Source organism: Mustelus asterias, chromosome 11, assembly GCF_964213995.1.
Source record: "Mustelus asterias chromosome 11, sMusAst1.hap1.1, whole genome shotgun sequence".
Taxonomy (NCBI): domain Eukaryota; kingdom Metazoa; phylum Chordata; class Chondrichthyes; order Carcharhiniformes; family Triakidae; genus Mustelus; species Mustelus asterias.
This window is the reverse complement of record NC_135811.1, coordinates 34,679,302-34,699,582: the sequence shown is the minus strand read 5'-3', so window position 1 is coordinate 34,699,582 and position 20,281 is coordinate 34,679,302. Positions and strand designations below refer to the sequence as shown.

Genomic DNA, 20,281 nt, shown 5'->3' with positions numbered 1-20,281 from the left:
CATAGCTTATTTTCTCTCTCTTTATTATCTTTTTAGTCCCCCATTGCTGGATTCTGAAATTTTCCCAGTCTTTGGGGCTATTACTGACCTTTCCCTCCTTGTATGCTTTTTCTTTCAACTTAATACTCAACTTCCTTTGTTATCCACAGTTGGTTTATCCCTCTCTTAGAATCTTTCCTCCTTACGAGGATATATTTTTGCTGTAAGACATGAATTAACTCTTTAAATGCCTGTCACTGCTTGCTTACTGTCTTTCTGCTAATCTATCTGCCTAGCCCACTTTAGTTAACTCTATCCTCATTTCATTGGTACTCCCTTTATTTAAGTTAAACACAATTGTTTCCAACCCATGTTTCTCACTTTCAAACTGAATATTAAATTCTATCATGTTATGATCACTACTTCTAGGGGATCTCTTACTCTGAGGTAATTTATTAAACCTGCCTCATTGCCCATTACCAGATCGAAGATAGCCTGTTCCCTAATTGGCTCCATGACATATTGCTCTAGGAAACTATCTCTAATGCACTCTATGAATTCATTGTCATGGCTACCCTTTCCAACTTGACAACGCAATCAACATGTACATTAAGAGTGAGCCGTAATTATTGCTCTATTCTTTTTACATGCTTCTAGTATTTGCTGATTTACACCATTTTCTACAGTATGGCTACTGTGTGAGGGTCTGTACACTACTCCTACTAATGTCTTCTTTCTCTTGCTGTTTTTTTATCTCTACCCAAATGGACTCTATGGTGTGGAGATGCCAGTGTTGGACTGGGGTGAACAAGATGAGAGGTCACACAACACCAGGTTATAGTTCAACAGGTTTATTTGAAATCACAAGCTTTTGGAATGTTGCTCCTTCGTGAGCTTCACTTTATGAAGGAGCAGGGCTCCGAAAGCTGGTAATGGACACTACGTTATCCGAGGCTAGGTCGCCTCTCATAACTGACATAATTTCATCTTTTCCTTCCCTCCTGTCTTTCCGAAAGGTCATGTATCCCTGTATATTAAGTTTCCAGTGTTGATCTCCTTTTAACCATGTCTCCATTATGGCTATGAGATCATATCCATTTACCTCAATTTGTACTGTCAGTTCATCTGCCTTATTCCGAATACTTTGTGCATTGAGATACAAAGCCTTGGCTGCTCATAGGCATTCAATGCTTACAAGAAAATTAGGCAAAAGCAGAGCAAATTTTCACATGTGACTGCTTGATGCTGCAACATCTTGGAGCATCAGTGCAGCCTGGCACTGTGAGATGAAATGTATCTCCCCTCACAAACTTCCAGACTGTTTCTCCTATGCCAATATGCCAATATATGCCACTGAATGAAGAGCAGGTTCTTCCCTTTTGGTGAGGAAAAATTGGTCATTATTGCATTCCTCAGTTTTGCAGTATTTTGCATATCACCAATCAGCCCTAAACCACAGCTTGTATTTGGTCCAAGGATACCTGAAAAACACAAGAGAAAATATGCTAAAGAAGAAGGGTTTGTCACATTTTTTAAAAAGTAGAATGTCACATTGAACTGATACAGCAGATATTATGAATGAAAATAGGTATCATGAAATGATTTCCAGGGTTGTAATTTAATCTTGGTTTTCATTGTAATGGCTTTAAACTACAGTAGCTCCAATCCTGTGATTTACGTCTTCACTTAAACCCATCAATGAACTTGCTGCTTTGTAATCACTCCAAGGGATCAATTATTTTCTGTATCAATCAAAAATCAATTTAAATTAACAATTTACATTTCAAAAATGCCCAGTTAAGAGCAAAGAAAAATAAAATTTAATTTTATGTTCTCTACTATTTTGATGAGCAATTGGAGAGTGGACAAATCTCAGTGCATCACTGTAAGCAAACAGACCCACAATCCATGTCCTCAGAATCATTTTCCATAGTTTTAATAAAATTATTTTATTTTTACCAATGTTCTATTTTAATTATCTATCTTCCATTCTAGCTATTGTGCACCCCAATAACAGGTTACCTTCATAGAGGACACAGGGCATATAACAAAATATTTCCCGGCTTAGACACAACTCACTGGACAGCTTAGAAATTTGATTGTCCCTAAGAATATGGCACTTATTCCCTGCTGGAGGTGTCTCACAGGTCACATTGGATTGAGCTGCACATGAGACACTCAGTTCTCATGCCAGAATTTGGCCTGTTGCAGTCTAGAAATTCCCTTTTGTGGGCATGCAGTGCAAGATCAAAGCCTGAGTTATGATGTGTCATGAGGGTAGTTTAGATATTTTTCTGAAGTGGCTAACGATGGCAAGGCTGGGATGCCACTGGTTCTTCTGCTCATGTTATACCAGATCACAGTCTGTTACTTAATTAGGCTTCTTTTTAGTTTCTGTAACTTGACTTCTTTAAACATTTCAATAGTTGAAGTAAATTTGAATGTAAATGATTGTAATGTATGGTGATTCTTAGTTTCAGTCATGGTCATTGGGTAAGGGATATGTGTAATTGTAACAACTGTAAATTTTTGTAGCTAATTTAATAGAAGAGAAAATCGTTAAGTGGAGCATATTCACAGGCAAATGCTGTTGGCAGAAGAGGAGAAACATTTGAGGGAGTGCTTGATTAGATCAATTCAAATTGTGATGTGTGAATATCAGGTTTGCTGTGGATTAGTTACTTTTGATAAGTCAATACTGAATTAGATAATTTAGATCGTAGTAATGGTGGAGCAGAGAAAATGTTTGATTTTGACAGTGGTCTCAATAACCTGAGGTTACCTTTAGTCAAAGATTATGGAAAGATGCAATATCAACAGGGCAGTCACAGTGGGTGACTTTAACTTCCCAATATTGACTGGGACTTCTTCAGAGCAGGAGGTTTAGACGGGGCAGAATTTGTTAGGTGCATCCAAGAGGGTTTCTTGAAACAGTATGTGGTTAGTCCAACCTGAGGAGGGGCCGTACTGGACCTTGTATTGGCAAATGAGCCTACCCAGGTGACTGAGCTTTCCGTGGGAGAGCATTTTGGAAACACTGATCACAACTCCTTAAGTTTTAAGATAACTATGAATAAAGATAAATCAGGACCTTGCGGAAAGGTACTAAATTGGGGGAGGGCAAATTACAACAATATTAGGCAGGAGCTTGGGAGAGTTAATTGGGAGCAGCTGTTTTTGGGCAAATCCACATTCGACATGTGGGAGTTGTGATCAGAGTTCAGGACCGGCATGTTCCAGTAAAGAGGAAGGACAAGGATGGTAAGGTAAGGGGCCCTTGGATAATGAGGAATACTGCGAATTTAGTCAAAAAGAAAAAAGAATTATATGTAAGGTTTAGGGAGTTAAAATTGGACAGGGCCCGTGAGGAATATAAAGAAAGCAGGAAAGAACAGAAGCAGGGAATTAGGAGAACAAGGAGGGGCCATAAAATGACATCGGCAAGTAGGGTTAGAGAGACATTTTATACATACATTACAAACAAGAGGGTAACTAGTGAGAGGGTAGGACCATTCAAGTATAAAGAAGGGAACTTGTGCTTGGAAGCAGAGGATGTGAGCGAGATCCTAAATGAGTACTTTGCGTCAGTATTCACCAAGCAGAAGGATATGGAGGATAGTGAGATTAGTGCTAATATGCTAGGGCATTTTAAGATCAAGAAAGAAGTGGTATTGGGTCTCTTGAAGAGCATTAAGGTGGATAAGTCCCCAGGGCCTGATGGGATCTACTCCAGGCTATTGAGAGAGGCAAAAGAGGAGATTGCGGGGGCCCTGATCCTTGCTAGCCACTGGAGAGGTCACAGAGAACTGGCGAGTAGTTAATGTTGTTCCTCTGTTCAAGAAAGAAAATAAGGATAGTGTAGAAAATTGTAGACCGGTGAGTATGACATCGGTGGTTGGGAAGATATTGGAGAGGATTCTTAGGGATAGAATTTACGCGCATTTGGAAAACAATGACCTAATTAGGGAAAGTCAGTATGGCTTTATGCAGGGCAGGTCATGTCTTACTAACTTTTTTTTCAAGGAGGTAATGAAGGTCATTGATGAGGGTAGACCAATGGATGTTGTCTACATGGATTTTAGTAAGGCTTTTGACAAGGTCCTTCATGATAGGCTCATCCAGGTGGTAAAGATGCATGGGATCCTTGGTGAGTTGGCCACATGGATTCAGAATTGACTTGCCCAAAAAAGTCAGAGAGTAGTGGTGTAAGTGTATTTTTCTGGCAGGAGATCCGTGACTAGTGGTGTTCTGCAGGAATCCATATTGGGACCTCTGCTGTTTGTGATATATATAAATGACTTGGATGAAAATGTGGATGGGTGGGTTTGTAAGTTTGCAGATGATACAAATATAGGTGAAGTTGTGGATAGTGTAGAAAGTTGTGAAGGGATACAGCTGGATATAGGCGGAGAAATGGCAGATGGAGTTTAATCCAGGCAAGTGTGAGGTGCTGCACTTTGGAAGATCAAATGTAAAGGGTAAGTATACAGTTAATGGTAGGACGCGGAACAGCATTGATGTACAGAGGGATCTTGGGGTTCAAGTCAATAGCTCCCTGAAAGTGGCCACACAAGTAGATAGGGTGATAAAGAAGGTTTATTGGTTGGAGCATTGGGTGCAAGAGTCAGGATGTCACGTTGCAGCTTTATAAAACTTTGGTTAGGCCGCACTTAAGAGTTCAATTCTGGTCACCACATTACAGGAAGGATGTGGAGGCTTAGGAGAGGGTGCAGAAGAGATTTACCTAGATGCTGCCTGAATTAGAGAGTATGAGCCAATAGGAGAGGCTGGACAAACTTGGGTTGTTTTCTCTGGAGGGGTGGAGGCTGAGGAGAGACCTGATAGAAATCTATAAAATTATGAGATAGAGTTGACAGTCAGAATCTTTTTCCCAGAGTTAAAATGTCTAGTTCTATGGGACATGCACTTAAGGTGAGGGGGGGAAAGTTCAAAGGAGATGTGAGGGGCAAATATTTTATACAGAGAGTGATAGATGTCTGGAACATGCTGCTGGTGTGGGAGGCAGATACGATAGAGGCATTTAAAGGGCTTTTAGACAATCACATGAATATGCAAGGAATAGAGGAGCAAGGGCAGGCAGAAGGTATGTGTTTAATTTGGCGTCATGTTCGGCACAACATCATGGGCCAAAGAGCCTGTTCCTGTGCTGTACTCTTCTATGTTCTATGTTCTAAATGCAGCTGAACCCGATGATACTGAACCACTGAATCACAGCCAATTCAATAACTCCCCCTTTCTGGTGACAGACTTTCTACTTTTAAGACTTAAACTATGGTCATCAAACCCATTTTCTACAAGATACAAATGTGTAAAGGCTGGTAACTTCTAATGTCTGTTTTTATCTGAAAATTGTATGACAGAATTTATGACATGCTGCCAGAGGTGAAAAGAAAAAAGGAAGAAGAGAAGAAGAAAATTATTTCTCAAACAAATCGATTACGAGCTGAGTTATTCAAAAGGGTAAGACAACCAACAGAGACTTCCTAGCCAGCATTCATCAAAATATCCCTGGTGTTAAAACAGTTTTTTCATTCCTCCTAGAAATTGCTTGACCAAATACTGCAGAGAAACAATGACAGTCTGCAGGAATCATCATGAAGAACTATTACTGAAAGCTCCCGGAGAAATGTTATCATTGAAGCCACTGCAATTTACTGAAATGCTAATTTCTCATACCCTACTCCTTTGCATTTGAACCCATTAATTTTTAAATTACATTTTCCTAAGTTTGTATGGAGATTCATGTTTTGTAAAGCCATTGTTCATTATTATTGCAAAGTACTTGCAGTCGGGTTCATTGGTACATTAATGAGAGCTGCAATTGCATCAGGAATAATGTGTGTTTAATAGTTCAAGCATTCCATTTAATCTTAATCCTTTGGATTCAGTTTAACCAGGTTTCTTGTCTATCTAGTGCACTTGTTGGTTATGATCACAGTCCTGGATGTATGTTGTATTTTGTCTTAATCTCAGTTTGGGATTACGAATTCTCAGCCCTTCTCTCCTGCTCACCCCTTACCTGACCATTAAAACACAATAAAATGTATAAATAAATTGGTCTGTAGAAGGTTTACAGACTGCATTAATATAAAAGCAAATCGAATCACAGTAAACTGTACTTAAATGGAACTTTAATATTACTGAGCATCCCCACAGTTGTATTCGGCCCATTGATAGTAGTTCCACATTTAATTGGGATCCATGGCACAGCTCCTCTAAGACTATAGAGGTGCATTAATATACCTGTGGTTAATCAATTGTCTCACCACCAGACATGATTTGGCATGTTGAGTGAGCTTCCAGGAATAGCTGCAGATGATTTAGCACTTATTAATTACAGACGGAGGCCAAACATCACTCATTCTGATTGAAAAATGTCAAATAAATGTGAATAGGCACTGTAAGGAATCAACCTGTAGAATTAATGATTGTCTTTGTGGCATCCTGAATCACCTTCTGCGTCAATAGATGTGAAGAAGAGTGCCCTTCTGAGCTGACACCCTACAGTAGTGATCAGGAAGGGGTAGCGACATTTATGAACCTTAGTAATCTTGAAAGGGCCTGAAAACAAGGCTGCATAAAGGAGGATGAATGACACAAGGTATGGAGACCGACTTTTCCAATAATAATGTTCCCCACAAATACCAATGTGAGCACTGATTATTTTACTGTTTTACAATTTTGAAAAGTGCATTCTGACATCCAGAAATGACCAAGCCATTTTAAAGTCTGTTGGATTAATGTATTAAAACAATGCTGCTACTGTTTTTTATATAGTTTTGTAATGCTCTGGTGAACAATTATTAATGAGTAATGTTGGAATGGTGCTTAGTGTAGCAAGCAAGAGGTCACAAAGTAAGGTTTGCATTTATTGCACAGACCTTGTAATGATATCAACTGACAGGAGATGTGAAAAACTTTATTCATCTAATTAGATAGTTTAAAATTGCACAACTAATCAAAAAAAAATCAACAATTTAATAATCTAGTTGGGTGTTTGAATTTAAGCATCTATCTACTGCCAGGTCAAATGTTACCCTTTCTTAAGCATACCAAATAGAATTAAAACTTGATTAACTGCTAACCTTTATTTTTCCTTCCTGTCCTTGGATTTGTTGTCCAAAAGTATTATATTATTAGATTCTACTTTTGGTCCATTTAGATAAGAAAGAATATGTAATGCTTTTTGCTTTAATATTACAGCTTCATTGTAATTGAAGGACAATTTGAAATAATCATATTGTGAAAGACAAACTGAAGATTAAACTCTGAGGCTGGCTGTGCCTTTATATCCAAAAGTAGTGTTCATTTTACTATTTTAATTCTGCTCATCTTGAAGAACTGTTTCATTGAATAAAGTATTAGTTTGTTCAACCATATTTGTAATTTTTAAATAAAAATTATTACTGGTTATAAATACTAGGCAAAGCTCTAATTCTGGCACTGCACAATTGAACTTTTGTCATATTTCTGTGTAAGTAGAATGGCAACAAATTGCTTCTCCTCCCTGTAGTGAAGATACATAGTATCTGTAGTACCTCAAACATTTCTGTGAAAACTGCATACACTATACTTTCTTTCTTGATATGGTGCTTCCTCTGAGAGGCAAATGATGAAAATATCCACAAGACTGTTCTTTGTGAAAAGAAAATGTGTATTTGCATAACTCTGACTGTTGTGTTAGAGGTTCTCAATAGTCATGTGTTTCCTTTCTTTTTCTCCCCTCATTTCTTCAAGGCATTGAATCATGTGAGGTATGTTCCATAGATGCTGATAGCTCTTTGGTATCTGACCAAGTGATCTTTCTCCGTGTATGCATTCATTGTTAGCAAGCTATTCAACAGTCTAATCCTATCTATATACAGTGTCCAGACAAGAACTCACATATTTCCAGCAGATGTGGCTGAATGACATTCACAAGCAGCATCTATTTTTTCTCTCTGCAATAATCTCGCTAAAGCCAGTCTTCTGTCATCAACACCCTTTACTTGCAACATACATAAGATACTGCTTCTGTGGCTACCGTGTACAAGACAAGCCCAGAGTCAATCAATTGCTGGCCTGAGTGGAGCCAGTTGGTCTTAACCACCAACCCCCAATCCCCACTGCTCCTTCCCTATTGGACGAGCCTGCACTTGCCTGATAGGGGAGCTCATATCTATTGATGATCTCCGCTGGGGATCACACCATCCCTCCCCCCTCAAGTCCATTTCTTTTCCAGCATGCCTACCACGGGAGGGCCTTTTCCACCACTTGGTGATTGGTCTGGGGTTGATTGGAGGCAGGGTTGGTTCTGAGGGCTGTCCTCTGAATCCCCACATGTAATGTATTTTTATTATATATAAATTATATATTATATATAAAATATATTCATATATTTTAATTTAGATAGGACTGGGTCATTTTGCGTCCAGGCCTTAATTTGCCTTACAGACACCAGCATAGTGTCCAAACAATTGAGAGTCATCATGACCTCTTCCACAGCTTGTAATGAGGTGAGGCTTATGGGCAACAGCAGCTGACTCAGTGCATTGGCATTAGCTCTCCTGGTCCTGGGGTGGTGCTCTAGGAGGTATTCATAAGCCTCAGTAACAAGGCCCAACACTGTATCCAGGCAGAGGCAATGCGGGATATTGCCTTGTCTTCTTCAAAAAGTTCCAGCAATGGCTTATGATCAGTCACTATAACGGAGCATCTAGAGTTGACGTATCGATGGAAGTTTTTAACATTGAAGACAACTGCCAATCCCTCTTTCTCGATCTGAGAATACTGCCCAGCTTTTCCAGGTGTTCCAGTTCCGGCTCTACTTTTTCCAATAGGAAGTAAGGAGCTAGTCTTGCTCTAAAATACTTAGATGTAGCATCGGGGTCAATGTAGATCTTAGCTTTGGCTTCCCTTATTTTTCCAAGCCCCTCCTGGAAAACTTTGGGGTACTTATTGATGATGTCATACAGTCCCCCATGCCCACCTGAAGATCTCCAGCCAGTTCAGTCTGATGTGTTAGGACCAATCTCTCCCCATAAGCCTAGGTCCTTGCTCCCATGCAATGAAGAGTGGAAGTCAGGCTGACTGCTGCCTATATATCACTCGGATCACAGTGGTGCCCTTTATCTGCAATGGTTCCCCCGTGTAGGTGGCCAGTCTGGCCTTTGTGTCGTCTAAGCTTAGGAGCTGAATACCACACAGAGGTGATCATAAGTTTGCTCCCTAATAATGGAGACACAGTCCCAGTATCCACTTCCATTTTTAATGGGTGGCCATTTACTAACAACTCCACCATTATGAGGGCGACCTTTTTCACGGAAACACAATTTAGTTGCATTGTCCCTGTTCCTGACAATTTGCATAACTGCAAGGTAACGTTTGATACTGGCCTTGAAATCTTTTTGAAACAGCCTGCATCTTTACTGTCCCTGTATTTTTTCCTCCATTGGGAATTGGGGGATCTGCTATGAGGGAATTGGAGACAACTCCAAAATCAGAACACTTGAGATTGTGAGATTAAATCAAACTGGGAGAAGTTGCAAAGACAGGACAGGGCAAACCATTTGAAGACAGAATTTTAAATTTAATGCAGTGCTGGCTGAGGGGTGTGGTGATGGTAGGGACAGGAAGCCAGTGCAGATCAGCAAACATTAAAGGTAAGACAACTTCAGAAGTGGATATAGGCAGGTAGGTTTTTTGGCTTGGGTCAGGGTAGAAGTGGATACCACCATCTGGAAGTTTCCCCCCAAGTCATACACCATCCTGACTTGGAAATATATCACTGTTCCTTCACTGTCACTGGGTCAAAATCCTGGAACTCCCTCCCGAACAGCATTGTGGGTATACCTACAACATATGGACTGCAGCGGTTCAAGAAGGCAGCAAACCACCCCCTTCTCAAGGGCAATAAGGGATGGGCAATAAGTGCTGGTCTAGCCAGCAATACCCACACCCTTTGAAGAAATAATAAAATAAATTGCACACAGGAACAGTCCTATCAATAAAAGCAAAATACTGCGGATTCTGGAATCTGAAACAAAAACAGAAAATGCTGGAAAATATCAGCAGGTCTAACAGCATCTGTGGAGATAGAACAGAACTAATGGCTGGAATTCTCCGGCCTCGCGCACCCCACTGCCACTGAGAATGAAGAATTTGGTGCTAGTCAAATCTCCATTCATAGCAGTGGGGCTAGATAATCCCACCTGCGACTAAGGTCAGAGAATTTGGGTCAACATTTCAAGTCTGGATGACTCTTCAACAGAATATTTTTGTCGAGTTTGACAAGTGGAGAGGCATTCAAAGGAACTGGTGCAATTCATCTTGTTGAACATTATGGAAAAGTAAAAGAAATTGGGCCATAGCTTCCAATGGAATAACAATTGAGTCAAATTGTCACTCCACTCAAAAATTATTACCTTAAAGTGCAAGGCAATCCTATTCGATCCGACCTTCCGACTCAGACTGGGCAAAATCTGGTTAGTGCAGTGCGTCACCGAGGCCTAGTGTCGAAGGGCTGTAGAGTTGAAGATAAGTAAACCTTGCCCCCTTTTTTACAGCACTAGATGAACCTTATAAGTTAAAGATTCAGTCAGGTTTAATTGTCTTTGACAAGCTAAGCATTTCAGGTAAGTGGGTAAGATTGAGTGGCGGGGGTGATTAGGTCAGGGACCATTGGGTTAGACTGATTGGTGCGGGGGGGGGCATGTTTTGAGTTGGTCCAGGTTGGCTATGTGAATTTCTGTGGGGTGGGGTGGGGGGATTCCTGAGCACATCTTTGGGGTACCCATCTCAGTATAACAGTACCTTGGAGATATGGCCCATTATTTGTGATATATTTTGTGATATTTGCTGTCTCCCTCTTATGAGTAGGACAGAAGTCTGAAAGAAACCAACCAGTGAGCTCTGAGAGAGATTGGCACAGAACTGGAATGCAGTCATGCTTTCAAATGTCTTATAGTAGAAAGGCAAGTTCGGAAGGGGAGCAATTGAATAGAAGGGTTCCATTTTGAGGAGGGATGTCATGATTGCAGTTTTGAAAGGGAATGGGATGTAAACAAAAGAGCTATTAACAATATCAATAAGCAAAGGGCTGGACCTAGGCAAGAGATTGAGGTAATTGAAAATGAGTCACATGGAAGAGATGAGCCTGGAAAGAGAATGCAGAGAAAAGTTAAAGTTTATTTATTGGTGTCACAAGTATACTTACATTAACACTGCAATGAAGTTACTGTGAAAATCCCCCAGCCGCCACACTCTGGCGCCTGTTCGGGTACACCGAGGGAGAATTTAGCACGGCTAATGCACCTAACCAGCACATCTTTCAGATTGTGGGAGGAAACTGGAGCATCTGGAGGAAACCCACACAGACATGGGGAAAATGTGCATGTCGGAGCGTTTTCAGAGACTATGTTTTATCCTGGCTTTCACTGATTTACAGCTCAGCTAATACAAATGACTCACGGAGACAATAATTCTGGTTGAAGATGTACTTTATTGCCCAAGTTTGGTCCATGCAGGTGGGAGAATAATTTGAGGCAGCCCAAATTTCTCCAAATTGCATTGCTTTCAGTATTAACTTATATGATTTCAAAAATCAATTACCCATCCCCTTTGCTCACCCCTGCTGGATGTGAGCAAATAATTATTAGCATAGATCATTTACCTTGGCCAATAATATTTTACTCTCTGATAGCATGGAAATACATAAATCTGTCGAGTTTGAGAATGCTTTCCCAATGTCTCCTAGCAACTCCTTATCAGGAAACTGTGTGCTCTATTCATTCAACTGTCTGGGATTGTTTGGACTGTCTGGGACCCACACTGATGAGGGTTTTTTTGCTTCACTCAATAGCTGTATTGTTTTTGAGAAATGTGGTTCTTCTTATTTAGCTATATCCCATCATGCCTTGGAACAGTGTGTAATTGGCCAAGATGTATGCTTTTAATACAGAATATAATATGTTTTCAAAAATACACATTTAAATTCTCTAGCAGTGGTTATATGTGTTTCTATGCAAATAGTGCCTTTGTAACTCCAGGTACTTTGTGCTTTTTCGATACTACATTCACTCTAAATTAATCTATTCTATCTATTAGTCTTTTTAGTCCCAGGTTATCCTAAACCCCCTCTAACAATGCAGACTCCGCACATTTAGTGACCCAAGCCGGGAATCGAACCCAGGTGTCTGGTGTGTTTTAAAGTAAAGTTTATTTATTAATCACAAGTACACTTAGATTAACACTGCAATGAAGTTACTGTGAAAATCCCCTAGTCGCCACACTCTGACGCCTGTTCGGGTACACTGAGGGAGAATTTAGCATTGCCAATGCACCTAACCAACATATCTTTTGGACTGTGGGAGGAAACCTGAGCACCCGGAGGAAACCCACACAAAGTAGACACAAATCCACACCAGAGCACCCGGAGGAAACCTTACTAAAATCCACATGAACAACATCAACTGCTCTACCCTCATCAATCACCTTCATCACCTCCTCGAAAAAGTCAATCAAGTTAGTAAGGCATAACCTGCCCCGCACAAAGCCATGCTGACTTTCTCTAATTAAGCCATGCTTTTCCAAATGTGTGTATATACGCATGGGAGGCACAGTGGCACAATGGTTAGCACTGTTACCTCACAGTGCCAAGGACCCTGATTCGATTCCCGCTTGGGTCACTGTCTGTGCGGAATCTGCACATTCTCCCTGTGTTTACGTAGGTTTCCTCCCACAGTCCGAAAGATGTGCTGGTTAGGTGCACTGGCCATGCTAAATTCTCCCTCAGTGTACCTGAACAGGCACAAGATTATGGCGACTAGGGGATTTTCACAGTAACTTCTTGCAGTTAATGTAAGCCTACTTGTGACACTAATAAAAAAACTTAATTTAAATCCTATCCCTAAGAATCCTCTCCAATAACTTCCCAACCACTGATGTGAGATTCACCGGTCTATATTTCCTGGATTATCCCTATTTGCTTTCTTGAACAGAGGAACAACTTTAGCTCCTCGCCAGTCTTCTGAAACCTCTCCAGTGGCTAGCGAGGATACAAAGATCTTTGTCAGGGCCCCTGGTTTCAGTCAGCGTTCAGAATGAATGAATTCACAAATACAGAGCCAGAATTTCCTGTCCCGAATCAGGCCGGCACGGTGGCACCATGGTTATCACTGTGCCTCATACGACACATTTTCATTTAATCTGTCTTGGACACAATTGGTCATTTTGGCAACACCACCTTTGAAGAGGAGGCCATGAATCTACTGGGCACACACTCATTTTTAGCCATTGAAGGAGATGGACATGTCAGTGCATCATGACAGCACCCAAGGAGTGGTTGAGAATCCATGGTATCATCCTGGCATCCTGGCAAAGCACCACGTGTGACAATGATCTGTTAGCTCCAATGAGTGTCAGTGGAGTGTGGTAGGGACATGGGCAATCAGATGGGTTTAAGGACAGCAGAACTTTAAGGGTAAATGTTAAGTGTCAACAATTGCCAAAGGTTTGGCAGTGAACTGAATAAGTAATGAACCAGACAGGTAAAACCACAATGTCTGTATATGAATATAATAATAACTGCATGATCATATTCACAGCAAGAACAATCTAACCACAAAACTAAAAGAACTCATAATTTGCTTCTGTTCCTGGTTGTTAAAGATACGTCATAGATAATTTCTAGTCTTGTCTTGTTAGTTTTCCTTTATATAGAATTGTTTATTTCTCATCTTGGTATGATCATGTGATGTGTAAACATACTAGGTTACCATTAGCAGGAAACCTGTTCACGTATCTTTGTAATTTTTAGAGCTTAAATAGCAAAAGTGTGTGTGACTTGATTTGAGCCTAACCCCAGGAAGAGACAAGCTGACAGACTCAAGTCAAGGTTGTGGGTAACTCCCAGATCAATAATGTACAATCTGTTTTTGCCCATGAAATATAACTTAAAGAAACTTTGTGTCTGGGCGTTTCACGACAGGTTCTCAAACCAAGATCATTTACAACTATAAATCAAAATGTAGAACAAGCTTTAAAGTTCAAATTTGATAAATGTAACACATTAGATAAGGGCTGGGTATCTGGTATGCAGGATATAAAGCTGCATAATAGCAAATAAAAGTGCAAGAAGGTTTTGGAGAGAATAGCCAGAGCTGGTGGGCTATTTGTGAGTAAAGAAAATGCAATGGTAACAGAACATTACTGGGTAGAGCTTTCATGGCCATTCACATAACAATAAAGTAGCTAGACATAGTAAGAGGGAGTCAGAGATGGAACAGAGAGTGCACTGTACAAGATCAGGGCTTGAGTTTGATGATGCCAGTGGACAGCAGATTACAGTGCACAAGTTGTGGCAACAGATAGAGCTGGCACAAGGGATGCAAAGAAACCCACTGATCATTGCATCCCACATTTAGCCCAGGTCCACTACCATAAAATAAGGGGTACAGCCCTCACTGACTTAGCCACCAGCACCTACCTACAAAGAAATAAATATCACTGACAGTGCTAAACAGGGCAGGGAGACAAGCAATAAAAACCACACTGAAACAAAGAGGAGAAGACATAGCAGCAGAAGAGTGCAGAAAGAGATATGGGAAACAGCAACATGAAGATGATATACTGGTAACAGTGACTCTGGATGAGATCGTCCTAGTCTGTGCTCAATAGCCTGTGACTTTACACCCATTAAAATTAATGGGCAGAAAATTGTAGATTGACGAGCAGAGAAGTGATAAGCCCCAGCCTTCACATTTCTGATTTACTGTGTGTTATGCCATGAGAGATTTGCTAGTGAATAAAAGATTTCTTTGATACCTCAGTTGTACGGAAGCTTGAAGTGCCCCTCCATGGCTTCTGAAGTACAATGAACTATATACGATCTTACTCCTTTTGCTTTTATTTTTAATAATTTACTGTAATTTCCACTGATTACAGTGACACATATACATAAAACTTTGTAGAAAATGGTTAGATTCACATGTATAATAAAGTTTATGCCATGACTCTTCAAGAATCATTACTGGTCCAGTTTTCCATTCTTACACATATTTTGATGTGTCCCGCTGGCAATGAGGTAAATTAAATTACATCAGTCTATGATTTGGTCAGTCACAATAATACCAATTACACACAGTGTGCATGATGTCCTTGGCAGGTATTGATCCATCCTTCTGTTGGTCCTCAGTGATGGCTGAGCCCAATCTTTTTCAAAAAGTTCTAATTTTTGAATAATTTGCTCCATTTCTGGTTTGTCCAATTTAGCAGCACATTATCTGAGATCCACTTGGCCGAAGTAAAATCAAATGTATTATTTAGAGGTGTGAAAAAATATCTTTGTCTCATGGTCAACAGCATGTAAAGAAAATCTGAAATGACTCTAGGCCCTATTTTACCATTTTGATTCCAAGTGCTGGGTGGATTTGAAACTGGTAGTGTTTCAGATCCGACTTTTAGACCCGTTCTCAGGCACCCACATACGCACTCTGCCTGAACCAAAATCAGCGATTCTGAATCACGCTGTACAAGCCCGTGGGTGGGGCTTCACGCACCCAACATACTGCAGCTCCGATTGGTGCCTCCAACTGCGCATACGCAGAAAAAATGATAGGTTGCGGCTCCCCTACCACATCGCTCCCGGGCCAGATAATGCCTCCCTCTGGCCCCCACAGACATTGCCCCACCCCCACAACATTACTGACCTCCTTATCCCCCACCTCCTCCGCTACCTCCCTTCCCTCTGACTGATCTCAGGCAGAGTGACAGCGGACCTCCCTTCTCCCTCACTGATTACAGGCAGAGTGGCAGCGGACTTCCCCTTCCCCCTCCCCATCAATTTCAAGCAGAGAGCCGTTGAACCCATCTTCCTCACCCCCCCCCCCCCCATCCCGCCCACCAATCTCAAGCAGAGAGCCATCAGACGCTCGGCACTTACCTCCTCATTAACTGGAGCGCCTGAATCAGATTTTTGTACAGCATATCTGTTTCGCGCCGAATCTGGATGGACGAAGACGGTGGTAAAGGGGGAAGTGCCGGTAAGGTTGGGCATGCAGTCCATTATGTCAATTTAAATGTCCAAATCGCAGCCATTTTCGGGCCTTGGTAAAGGGGGAACCGGTGCGGAGGCAGGCGTGGGTCGCACTACTTGCCTTATGCCTGACTTTACCCAGTTTTTGCGCCCGAAAACTGGCGCAACTTGATTGTAAAATCGGGCCTTCTGATTACAATTCAGCAATTCCAATATAATGGCAGCATGGTTAGCACTGCTGCCTCACAGCACCAGGCACTCAGGTTTGATTCAGACTTGGGTGACTGTGTGGAGTTTGCACGCTCTCCCTGTGTGTCCATGGGTTTCCTCCAGGTGCTCTGGTTTCCTCCCCAGTCCAAAGATGTGCAGGTTATGTGGATTGGCCGTGCTAAATTTCCCCTTAGTGTCCCAAGATGTGTAGGTGAGATAGGTTAGCCATGGCAAATGCTCAGGGTTAGGGGGATAGATTGGGGGGGGAGGGGTTGGACCTGGTAAGATGCTCTTTGGAGAGTTGGTGCAGACTCGTTGGGCTGAATGGCCTCCTTCTATACTGTGTGGATTCTATGAATTCTATTCCATGGATAATGAAAAAAGTTACCTTACTCCATATTTAAATGTAGGATTGATTTTATGGGCAGAATTTTATGGTTCCCTTGAAGGTGCATTGCCTTTCCCACCAGCTACCCATTCATCTCTGACTTGGCTGTGATTTAATGGGTGGCAGGTGAGGCCTTTAAGTGGCCAATCTGTTTAGCCAGCAGCTCTTGGAGGCAAGTTTTCCTCTCTATATGGGGCGGAAGGCTTGTCTCAAGCCACTTAATGTTCCTCAGAGCATTAAATGGCTGTGGGGCAGCCAATCACAGCAGGAATAGGTTGCATGACAACTTTTATAGGAAACCCCACCACCTGTAAAAAATTATCCTACTTGACTGACTGTCTATGTGAAACAAATATATTGTGTCATAACAATATCAATCATACAACTCACAATAGTCCATGTATTCCCATTTCTCCAATTCTTCTTCTCCCTTCAGAGAAGACAATTCTCTGAAGGGAGAAGCCAAACAATGAGGTATCTTATAAAGCCTGTCTCATTTCAATAATTTTGACTTCAGTATTATAGAGTGGCCTGGCTGTGACTGGAGCACCAAGTCCTGTATGTCTTTTTAAAGATTGGAATATGGTTTCAGTTACATGGTTTAATTGGATCCGCCCTCTAATAATTGGCTAAGTTGATGTTTTAGTTCACTCGCAGTAATCATTTGCTGCTGTGTTAGACCTAGACTGGAATGTGCAGAGTATGCAAACACCATTTTGATTATCTTCAACACCTAGGTTATACTTCTTGGTCTGGCAAAAATCAGGCAGTCAAATTATGAGTATTTTGAAAATTTCCCCAATATTGAAGGTGAGTGATTTTAATTTTTTTGCAGAATGCATCTGTATTTATATTTAACTTTATTTAGTCATTTCCACCTTCACACAAACTATAGACTTCTTGAGACTAATATAAGTTTGCCAGAGTAAGAATTAAATCACCTTGAATTGGTAATTGTGTCTTTTAATCTATATTCATATTGACTGCCATGCTGCACTTCAGCTGATCTCTAAGTTCCTTCAATCCTCTGATACCTCTATTCTTTCTTGCTTACTGATTGCTATTCAACTATGACTGCAGTTCCACCTTTTTCTGTCTCTGATTGCCCAACCAGGCAGACATACACCCATTAATTCAGTGACTGCTCTTTTCCTGCTATCATAGCAATAACAAGGGCCATAGGTAATTCAGCACTTTTTAAACATAAAATCAAAAGTTCACTTTATATTGGAGATGGGCTGGTGGCACAGTGGTTAGCACTGCAGCCTCATAATGCCAGGGACCCAGGTTCAATTCCAGCCTTGGGTGACTACCTGAGTGGAGTTTGTATGTTTTCTTCGTGTCTGCATGAGTTTCCTCCGGGTGCTCCAGTTTCCTCCCACACTTGATTGCCCCTTAGTGTCAAGGGGACTAGCAGGGTAAATAGGGCCTGGGTGGGATTGTTGTCAGTGCAGGCTCATTAGGCTGAATGGCCTCCTTCTGTACTATATGTATTCTATGATTATGATTTATTTGAAATTGTATACAGGGAGGAGTGTTCCCCAGCAATTTCTCTATTTTAATTCAAGTTATTCAACAATGTCACAGCCATGATGCTTCAGAGAGCCAGGGCAAATCTGTTGTGTCTCCCCAGGCTATGCTGAACCAAAAATATTGGTCCAGCATTTGCAGTCATTTAGTGACTGTGCTCACTACTGACCTCAAAAGCACCTGCTCACAAAGATCTAGCAAGGTCTGTGGCATGAAATGCACTTTGCTGACATTAATTTGTATCTGGTGCCAGATATAGGGGATTTCTGGTGTCCAGCAAAGGGTGATGGCATCAAGGAGGCTAAGCAACCAATCACATTGAAGAACTCCCACAGTCCACAAACCAGGAAATGTCGGGGATCCTGGGCACTAGCAACATTAGGCACTATTAGGTACTATCTTGGGTACAAACAGCACGAGACACTACGAATACTCGATCTTACAAAGTTGAATTATTTGTGCACAAGGAGAAACAGACTTGCAGCCCTCTGCAGAGAGTGTTTCTGAAGCTACGTACAAATAACTTGGCAATTATAGTTAATTACAGCAAATGAAAAACAAGCAATTTGTCTCATCCTTCATTTGCATACATATTCACCAATCATACCCTAGCTTTTCACCCTTTCTTATTCGATGAAGAACTGTCTCCGGCTAATCCTTCATTTGTATAGCATGCCTTTGGTTTTCTGTTGTGGAAAATGCTGATTTTTCTCATCCTCTGGTGAAGGCCGAAAACAGAATGTTTACGGGACTTATGCAGATGAAGATTAGCCGTTCCTGCTGAACGCACAAGCACTGACCACATTCAAAGGTCTGTAAGCTGATTACTGTACAGAGAAAGGGTGAAACTTTAATTTGAACAACTTAACTTCCACACTATGAAACTTCAATTTGAACAATTTAACTTCCACAGAAACAACTAGCAGGTTTTTATAAGTTTACGCAAAACAAAATATAGATTGGAGTATTGAAATGGAATTAAGGCAGAAGCTAAAGTATCTTTTTTTTTATTCGGGTAACATCCTCATTATTCAAGAGTTTCTGGATCATGGTTTCTGCTCTGATTTTACTATGGGGAAGGGTGAGGAGACAAATCCCAAATGTAGCTCAGCTGGAACTGGGATTGAACGCTAACTGCCCCTAAAATATTCTTAACAAACTATAAAAAAATGACTTATTCTAAAAATGTGTTGAAATGTTATCACCAGACGGAGAAATTTGACACACCACAAATTATAAAACTAGTTTTTGTCAGAACCAGAGAGGTTGTTCAAAAGCATTTATGGTTTAATAAGCTGTTAAAACCCCAGTTGAACCTCATTCAACAAGGCATAACTTTTACAAGGGTTTTTACAGCAAGAATAATAGCATAAGAAATGGAAGTTCAGTTCAATTGATTTCCATCTGTGAGGACTTCAACAGTGCACCCTGTGGAAGAATATGGAATCACTGACAGCAGTTTATAGATTATATGCTAATTATGATTATGGATTATGTACTTATCTGTAAATGTGAAGACGCCAATGATTGCAGTCACCTTCACAGAGTAATGACAGCTGACAATTTCACTGTCTGTACAACCACAAAATCTGGGGTTGGGGATTCATCATTCAATTTATGGCACTAAATGTATGTTCTGTCATATATATTCTGGATCAGCTACTGGTATTGTACCCACCACCATCATCATTAGTGCACTGTAGCTGCAATATATGTGGTCTACAAGGTGCATTGCAGTAACTCATCTGTAACACCACCTCACTCCCCGCATCCTATTCCACCAAGAAGGACAAGAGCAGTAATAGACAAGCCCTCCACCAAGTAACACACTATCCATAATTGGACATACATGTTACTTCATTGTCACTTGACTAGTATCCTAGAAATCCTTATTGAAAGACCACTGTGAGATCATTAACACCAAAAGGACTGCAGCAGTTTGTGTAGAGGGCTCACCATCACTTTCCAGGAAAACTAATGATAGGAAATAAATGAGACCTTTTCCACTTGTTAAGAAACTCTAACTTACTTGTTGAGTACAAAAGTTAGGAACTCAAGGTCCCAGTGGACCTCAGACTTTGTGTGCATGCGCAGCCCAGGTGCACGCTGCATCTGTGCAGTTTGGCATCTTATACATTCTT

At 41.0% G+C, this 20,281-nt stretch overlaps 1 protein-coding gene across 1 annotated transcript in view; it reads left to right on the top strand.

Annotated features, from left to right (window-relative positions):
• c11h10orf90 (chromosome 11 C10orf90 homolog) overlaps positions 1-7,414 on the top strand; it is a 98,092-nt gene extending 90,678 nt beyond the window's left edge. The window contains exons 7-8 of the mRNA XM_078223440.1: positions 5,361-5,460; positions 5,542-7,414. Coding sequence (XP_078079566.1) covers positions 5,361-5,460; positions 5,542-5,598 — 157 coding nt within the window. The 3' untranslated portion in view covers positions 5,599-7,414. The remainder of the gene's footprint in view (positions 1-5,360; positions 5,461-5,541) is intronic.
• The last annotated feature ends 12,867 nt before the right edge of the window (positions 7,415-20,281 follow it).